Here is a 9,356-nt window from a genome sequence, read left to right on the forward strand (position 1 = left end):
CACACACACACACACACACACACACACACACACACACACATATACACACATACACACACACACAGAGAGAGAGAGAGAGAGAGACATAGGGTCATTTTAAACAACCTAATTGCTAATTAACATGAATTCAGGAAGGAATAAGAATGAGAGTAAATTTTCAAAGAAATACAAGATAGATATCTTCCTTAAGCTGAAGGCTGAAAGCCACCAAAATGTCTAGCTAAAGAACGAAAACATCTATATCAGCACCATGGAAATTCACAACACAAAGATTAAGAGAAAATCCTCAAAGTTTCCAGGAAGAAAAAAAAAAAAAATCAATCACTTAAAAGCAGCAAACATCCAGACTGGGTTTATCAACTCTCTGCAAAGCTGGATGCTAGAAGTCATGGCCTACAAAGTTTTAATGGTAAACAAATTCTATGCTCAACCAAATTATCTCTTGGTACGAAGGCTGAAAGTGATTTTGAGACACGCAAGGTTCTTGGGAAGTTTACCTCCAACATGTGCATTTTTGAAAGTGACTTAAGCACGTAATGCAACAGCATGGCAGAGTAAACCAAGGAGAAGATGACATAGTAATCAGGAAAAAGGGAGCTCAGGTCTAAGACAGTGTGAAGAGGACAAGTCCCAGGACAAGAGCTATGCTGAAGTCTCAGGCCATATTGTAGGTGGATGTAGAGCTGTGGGGGAAAGGAGGAATGGCTAGAAGAGACAGCACAATGCAGAGCTTGGAGAAATCTGAGAATGAGGGCAAGAAAACTGGTAGAGGGGGAAACAGGAGACTGCATATCGACTTGATTCCACTGACAGGCACAGTGTTTCTGCTATGGGACCCATGCTAGCACAGTGTATATTAATAATCCTTAAACAGTTTTAATAATGTAAGTGCTGTTTATTGGTTTTAAAAGTTTAAATTGACAAATTCCCAAAGATTAGATGGGATTACAAAAGAGAATACAAGTGTTATCAACTAGATTCTTAATAAATCACTGTTTCTCATCTCTGCTCAAGTTCAGTCCATATATTAATCACCACCATGTTCTCAATATACTCATCACTCTCTGTGTTGCTCAAGTCTTTTCCAATGGTGTTTGGTATGGGGTGACCATTTTCTTGTTTCAGATGCTCTGTAATTCTTTGTATGTAGTTCTTAGCCTTTGAACTTACAAATACATAAAGTTCACTTTAAACAGAGTGCCTAAAAATATTTTTCTTCCCCAATTGTGCCCTGTAAATGTGACCTGCTTACTTTACTTCTAGTGTAGGAATGACATGTGTTTGTCTGTCTAAAGTTGCAGTTCTTTAAACTTAACACTGCTCTTTGTATTCTTTGGCATGCCGGTACGTTAGTGGACAGTCACATTCCAGTTGGAATTCAACTGAAAAAAAATTTTCTAGTTGTGCAAAAAAACATGATACTTCCTGTGTAATATCATTAAACATTACTCCTGACAAAAAAAATTTTTTTAAATAAAATAAAAAATAATATACTGTTTCTCTCCTGGTCCTGTTGCTTGGATTGAAAGGGTATTATCCTAGAGAAGAAAAGCCTGACACTTCTGGGATCCCTCTATCCACTTGAAGTTAAGCTCCTGGGCAGCTCACACAGGTGAGGGCCAGGGGAAGAGCAGCCCACCTGCCACTCAGTCAATTTTCACTCCTCCAGGGAAAACTGAGAAGCAGTAGCTCTTGGCCCTCCAGCTCCTGCTGGTCTACACAAGGACCTGGGGACCCCAGAACCTCAGGAAGGAAGTGCAATCCCAAACCCCCGCCTCCATGCCCACCTCTCCCAAGAAGTCAGTGGTGTGGGCTGTAACCATCAGTACTGCAGGAGGCTGGCAGGGGCGGGGGGGGGGGTTAGGGTGGGGAGAGAGGACACGGGCTGCCAGTACTGGGAAGAGCCACCAGAAAGCAACATTAGTGGCAACAGCCACCTGCTATCTTGGAGTGGCCCAGTTGGGCCCACTTCCTCTGAATGATCATTTACTACTCACCTCTCTGGGAACCTCTTGTTACTACCACAGTCTTGGCCATCCTCATAAACTGAGGCAGAATACCTTAGCAGATACACTCAAGAAACTCTACCATGAGGGACCTTTCGTGCCTGCCCATCCTCTTGCTGCTGCCAGCATAAGGGACCACCTACATGAAGAGACCTGCAAACCACTTTAGACACTCATAGACATCCCTACCACCCCACTCATCTTGTTTGGTGAACCCCTCTGATGCTGCTCACTTTAGGCCTGTACACCCAATACCCACAGGAAAAGACCTGCTGTTGTGTATGTGTGCGTGCCTGTGTGAACATTTGTGAAAAAGAATTAAGGTTTCAATTTATTTTAATACTACTGAGGCCTCCCAGGAAAAGGAAGAACAGAGATAGGAACAAAAAAAGAAAAACAAAGGAAGAGGACCCAGAGTAGTGGGTGTCCCCATGCTGCTGTTCTGCTCAGGAAAATAGTCTCCAATCCTCCTCAGGATGGTCACCATAGTGGATGTGAGGGGAACAAACACTTAACAGTGTAGGAACATACCCATAGCACAGAGAAAGAGCTTTCTTTGGGCCTGGAAGATTTCCCCATATAAGCTAACCATGAAAAGGGAGAAAGAAGCTCTCTCACCCAATCTCACATTCCCATCTTCCTAACAGTAGCCAAAATCTCAACATACAAGCCTTGAGATGTCCATCAATTTCAAACACTATCTAAATAAGACCAGAATGCTTTTCTGAACAGCTATGCAAGAAAGTAGGGAAAAGAAGTTTGGGGGGGAAAAAGTTGGTTCACAAGTTGATTATAAAAAACTAGCTGGAAATTTAATTCTCTCCTTTTCTTTTTGAGTCAAGGTCTTTCTCTCTTTTGCCCAAGCTGGAGTGCAGTGGCATAATCATAGCCCACTTATCCTTGAACTCCTAGGCTCAAGAAGTCCTTCCACCTCAGCCTACTGAGTAGCTGAAACAACAAGAGTGTGCCACCACAACCACACTCAGCTTGGAAATTTAATTCTTTTTTTTTTTTTTTGAGTCAGAGTTTCACTCTGTTGTCCAGGCTGGAGTGCAGTGGCATGCTCATGGCCACTGCAGCCTTGACCTGCTGAGCTCAAGTGATCCTTTTGCCTCAGCCTGCCAAGTAGCTGGAACCACAGGTGTGCACCAATATAACTTGCTAATTTTTTTATTTATTGTAGAGACTAGGTCTCACTATGTTGCCCAGACTGGTTTCGAACCCCTGAGCTCAGATTATTCTCTCACCTCTGCCTCCCAAAGTGCTGGGATTACAGATATGAGCCACCATGCCTGACAGGAATTTAATTCTTATACATTCCACATGAAGGGGAGGAGGGCATGAAGACTGCAGCATGAGTTCCTTCCACAGGTGAGCTGGGAGTGGCACCAAGACAGTGTCTATTCTCCAGACTCAAAACAAATGTTTAATACACACAGAGGGAATATATATATATATATATATATTTTTGAGTTGGAGTCTCACTCTGTCACCCAGACTGGAGTGTAGTGGCTGCTCCCAGCCACCACAGCCTTGACCTGCTGGGCTCCGGCGATCCTTTCGCCTCAGCCTTCCAAGTAGCTGGAACTTCAGGCGCGCGCTATCACACCCGGTTAATTTTTTTAAATATTTATTGTAGAGATGAGGTCTCGCCAAGTTGCCCAGGTGGGTCTCGAACCCTCAGGCTCAGGCAATCCACTCACCTCAGCCTCCCAAAGGCGCGGGATTACAGGCTGAGTCACCGAGCCCAGCTGGGAATATTTTTTAAATTGGAGGAATGGGTATCAAATTAGTCTCTATGTTCTCTTTTATGGGGGTCTGATTATAGGGTTCATAAACTTTCTCTATTAGAAATCTTTGTAATGTCTGAATTTTATTCCATAAACATTTATTTTACAATCAGCAAAACTTTAAATAGTTCATAACAAATTCATCTCATTATAGTGAAACGTTTTATCATCCTTCATTTCCTATAGATGTTTTATAATACAGCAGTGTAATGATATTTTTAAGTTGACATTCATTAGTTTTAATTTTAAACATTTTTAAAGTTTTTACATCATCACTGACTGAAGTCATGCTACATCAAGAAGTTAATAAAATCTCTATAAAATTACTGTTCTATTTATTGTTATTAGTAGTCTGCTCTTTTTTTTTAAGTTGGAGTCTCACGCTGTCACCCAGGCTGGAGTGCAGTGGCACGCTCACAGCCACCCCAGCGTCTACCTGCTGGACTCCGGCGATCCTTCTGTCTCAGCCTTCCAAGCAGCCAGAACTACAGGCACACACTACCATGCCTGGCTAATTTTTTTTATTATTTATTGTAGAGACGAGGTCTCACCAAGTTGCCCAGACTGGTCTCGAACCCGCGGGCTCGCTCAGGCAGTCCACTTGCCTCGGCCTCTCACAGTGCTGGGATTACAGGCTGAGCCACTGAGCCCGGCCATAGTCTGATTTTAATAGTGAAACATTTAGAGATAGTTTATTTCTCAGGTGTAAAAGACTTTGAACAAAATTTCGCTCTTTCTGTAATAAAGAGAAATAGAGATTTGATCAAGTAAATGTGCCTATAAAGGATAACTAATTATTATTATTTATTTTTATTTTTAGAGACAGGTCTTGCTCTGCTCCCCAGGCTGGAATGCAGTGACACAATCATAGCTCATTGCAGCCTCAAATTCCTGGGCTTAAGCAATCCTTCCACTCCAGCCTCCCAAGTAGCTGGGACTACAGGCATGTGCCACCACACCCAGTTTGATTTCTTTTTTTTTTTTTTAACCAAGAGTATATAATTTCCTTATATGGTTAAAATCAAATACAAAGGAATAAACAACCATATCAATTATACATTAAGAAAGCCATACTTAAGAACCAATTCATTATTCTGAAAACTGGTAAATAAGAGTCAAACATATATCCTGTCTCTCCCATATGAACTGACAGTTAAAAAAAAAAAAAAAAAGGAACCCACAAAATCACACCTACCTCTAGCCAAAAGGAGTCCAACAAGGCCAGCAAAACCAATAACACCAAGTCTTGGAAAAAATCCAGGAGGTGCATTTTGGAGATATTCATAGCTGTCTACAATAAAATCAAACCAGGAAGCAGTTCCATAAATTGCTCATTAAAAAACAAACAAAAAAGTCTTATATAGTATATAATTAGCATAATAGTAACAAATGCTTTTTAAACCGTGTATTCTTTGCTTTCTGCTAGTATGCTTCTTTTCAACACATTTTATGTGATATATAAACAAGATATACTATTCACATAGCAAGTGTCCAATTTTCAAACACTTTTGGTCTGACAACTTACTGACAATAAAGTAATGTTATATTACCTCACATTCCTGAAGGCATCAGATCTGAATCAGCTTTCTGCACAGGGAGAAATACAAATACGGGGATCCCTCACTATCCAAACTCTTGTTATCCAAACACAAAAACAGAACAGATTTGATAAATCTTTAGATAGATCTGTTGCTGTCTGAAGCTTTGCTGCTTGTTCTCTGAAACTTAGGAACTGAATACATTGGACTCAGAAAAATAAGTATCCTTTGGCATCTGAACTCATGATTCAAACTCAAAAACAGAATAAATAATTTAGATAATAAAGGAAACTTGTAGCAGTACAAGTTCATTCAAGAAATAGCCACTGTTGATAGTAAAAAGAATAAATAAAAGTAAATGCAACACATGAGCCTATTCACCATGCCTGAAGATGCCTTATGACTTCACTCACATGATGCTTCCTCTCCTCTCTCTACTGAGCCGATCTCACCAAATAAGAGCCAGCTTGAGTCCTTCCTCCTCAGAAAAAATCTTCCTAATTAAGCTCACCAGTCTAGACCTTTCTCCCTCCTCTAAAGTCCCATCATATTCTTTGTATCATCACTTGGTACCTAATCCTATATTACCTTGTGTTTAATTATTCAGGCATATATTTGATGTCTCCCAAAAAGAATGTAAGTTTCTTAATGGTGGATTGCTTAGACTTCTACATTACCTTCCCTCAGTGGCAATAGTGGATGTTCATTCGATATTTATTTATTAAGAACACTGCCAGGAGGCGAGGAATACTAGATTAATTCACAAATGAACTTCAGCTAGGTCATGACTTACATCTCTCTCTCAGCCTCATCTTCAGCACTCCCTATCTGCTCATGGCTACTCAGACACTCAATACCATGTCACACTTCTTTTTTTTGAGTTGGAGTCTCACTCTGTCGCCCAGACTGGAATGCAGTGGCCGCTCCCGGCCACCGCAACCTCGACCTGCTGGGCTCTGGCAATCCTTCCGCCTCAGCCTTCCAAGTAGCTGGAACTACAGGCGCGCACTACCACAGCCGGCTAATTTTTTTGATTTATTGTAGAGATGAGGTCTCGTCAAGTTGCCCAGGCAGGTCTCAAACCCGTGGACTCAGGCAATCCACTCACCTCAGCCTCCCAAGGCACGGGATTATAGGCTGAGCCACCGAGCCCGGCCATATCACACTTCTAAGCCTTGATCATGCTGTGCCCACTGCCTGGAATGCCTGCTGCCCACAGTCCCACCCCCATGTTTTAGTGTGGTTAATACTGCTCCTTCAAGATTCACTTCAGAAATCCTTCCCTGACTGTACCCATCTCCCACAATCTCTAGTAAACTAGTAGTTTAATAGAGTCTCCTTCCTCTGTACCTTCAATAATGGTTTGTGATTGGTCTCTGTCTTTGCACTAGTATTGAACAATTTATCATATGCATCTCAGTGGCTGTGACCATTGTCTTCATCAACCTCAATCTTCAATGCTTGGCATGATGGAGACTTCACAAATGTATGCAGAACTGAACTAATAAGCTGATAAAGTCAGTAATTCTCTACCCTAGGTAATATCAGATACATGCCAGTTTTCCTTTCCTGGGTTCTTTGGGAAATGTGATCATTTTAAATACTACTATAAGGCTCATATTATGTTTGTATTATTTACTGTCTGGTCTTTTACTTATTCTGCCTTTAATCTAGTTTCTACTTTCCATCCTCCAGTGTGGGTCATTTGAGGCAATTTTCTACTTCCTTTCATTTTTGCCTGCCAGCCCAGTGTTGCTCAATTCTAGACATGTACACAGAGCAGTTGACAGAGGGACACCCAGATGGCTTTGGTGAGCTTAGCCAAAATGGGCAAATCACAAAGAAATGGGAAAGAAGATATGTTTTAAGACTGTACTGAAGCCGAAGCTCAGCTTCTGGTAACATGTCTTGGCTGTGAAAGCTGAAAATGGACTGATTGTCTTGGCAGACAACAATACAACTCAATAAAGGAACGTTTCTTCTTAAAAACCTTTGCAGTAAGTATGAGTCCAGGAGGAGGAAAAAAGACTAACATTGTAAATAATGCCTATTGCCACGAATCAATGGGAAATGACAATGAAGATGCCTCCTCAGTTGCACATGTACAGAATAAAAGATTATATCAGGAGTTCTTTAGTTTCCTCAGATGAAAAATTAAGATGATAAAGTATCTGTCAGGGTTGTTATGAGGATTAAATAAATATTTCTAAAGTACTTGGAATAGTACCTGACACATCATAAGCACTAAATGTTTATGAAATTAATAAAACTAAGATGTTACTTATTAACATGCTTTAATAATTTAAAGAACCAGTGATTCTAATTTGCCAAGATGCCCAGTAAGAGGAATGAAATGAATTATGATCAGTGTCTGTATTAATTTACCAGTTCCTGACCGATATTAGTCAGAATACAGACTGTGAACCCAGTTTATGAGTATATGTGATAAGAGGCCCACATGTGAAAAACAATCAAGAAAAATAAAAGCCAAATAAAAAATGTAAGAATACTACTAATTATGCAATAAGTCCTTTCCTAAGAACTGATGCATACCAGCTTAGTTCCTTCCTGCCTAGAAACTTCTAGAGCATGTATAATAGCAGCACAAAAGAGCTATTCTGATTCTGAAAATCTACTGATGAGTTAGTGTGGTGGATTAGATTGTGCCTGGAAATAATTTTTTGTTTTGCTTTGTTTTTTTTTTTAATTCAGTATATCTATACTTGCTAGCCCAAGAATCCTAATGATCTTGAAGAGATTTATCTGAGTGTTTGGAGACACTAGCCCTCTGAAATCTGATGAAAACAACAGAGCCTAGTGTTACAGCTCTTTTAGAATTTGCCTAACAGGTTTTCCATTTTTTCCACGGGAACCTTTCACTTCCCCCACCACAAAAAAAAAAACAACAAAAAAAGAAAACAATAAATCCTCTTTGCATAAAAATCCACATAGCTCTAAAATTCTGCATAAAATTTTAAGGAATCCACAGATCTCCTGGAGCCTGTTCGTGGAACTTGGTTAAAGAGTCCAATGTTAATAATTAAGTATGCCTAATAAAAATAAACTTACCTAATCCCCATTGAACCAAACTTTGCATCTTGGGCTTAGTTTGGGAGTATGTTTCCTAAAAAGGTAAAAAGAAACTGAATGAGTAGGATTTGTTGATTAGAATGTAACAGAATAAATACACTGTCTAAATTTATATTGAATAATTATCATGTTATTCACATTTTTTACGTTTTTGAGGAAGGGTTTCACCCTGCCACCCAGGCTGGAATAGAGTGACACAATCAGAGCTCACCACAGACTCAACCTTGTGGGCTCAGGTGATCCTCCTGCTTCAGCCTCCTAAGTAGCCAGCACTACAGGCATGAGCCACCATACCCAGCTAATTTTTTGTAGGTCTCCCTATGTTGCCTAGGCTGGTCTCAAACTCCTGGGCTCAAGCAATCCTCCCACCTTGGCCTCCCAGAGTGCTGGGTTTACAGGCATGAGCCACCATGCCCAGCAGTTAATACTTTTTGAACAAAGGGATATACTGTCTATCTGGATGCTTTGGTTTTTTTTTTAACTTTTGTAATTTTCCATTCACTGCAAACTGCTCAGCAGAATAGCTTGCTATTCTGGATTCAACCTTTCTACTCTTCCATTCAAATTGAAGAAAATAGACTAAAAATCAATTCCCTTGATAATTACAATGACAAGGTTTTCCCCATGACATTACATCTGTCTTTCATATTAAGTCCATTCCCTGATTTGCCATTAATTACAGCCTTTGTCTGGAAACTGCCCATGTGCAGCAGGAGTGCCCAGCTCTAATGAGACAAAGGAGCCTACATCTCAGTTTGGAGAGACACCTCAATCCTGAAGCAAATGAAGTGTCATTCTCTTAATAAAAAAAGGCTTTATAGCCAGGTTCGGTGGCTCAGCCTATAATACCACACCTTTGGGAGGCTGAGGTGAGTGGATTGCCTGAGCCTATGGGTTCGAGACCCGCCTGGGCAACTTGGCGAGACCTCATC

The 9,356-nt window shown here is 40.6% G+C and overlaps 1 protein-coding gene across 3 annotated transcripts in view; it reads right to left on the minus strand.

The window, feature by feature from the left end:
• APOO (apolipoprotein O) overlaps positions 1 to 9,356 on the minus strand; it is a 60,971-nt gene that overhangs the window by 23,826 nt on the left and 27,789 nt on the right. For all 3 annotated transcript variants that reach the window (XM_021715503.1, XM_008063979.2, XM_008063980.2), the window contains 2 exons: positions 8,404 to 8,458; positions 4,992 to 5,087 (listed from right to left, as the gene is read on the minus strand). In XM_021715503.1, coding sequence (XP_021571178.1) covers positions 4,992 to 5,087; positions 8,404 to 8,458 — 151 coding nt within the window. The remainder of the gene's footprint in view (positions 1 to 4,991; positions 5,088 to 8,403; positions 8,459 to 9,356) is intronic.

The sequence above is a fragment of the Carlito syrichta genome, unplaced genomic scaffold (assembly GCF_000164805.1).
Source record: "Carlito syrichta isolate Samal-C Ts95f unplaced genomic scaffold, Tarsius_syrichta-2.0.1 Scaffold307171, whole genome shotgun sequence".
In the NCBI taxonomy this organism is placed as follows: domain Eukaryota; kingdom Metazoa; phylum Chordata; class Mammalia; order Primates; family Tarsiidae; genus Carlito; species Carlito syrichta.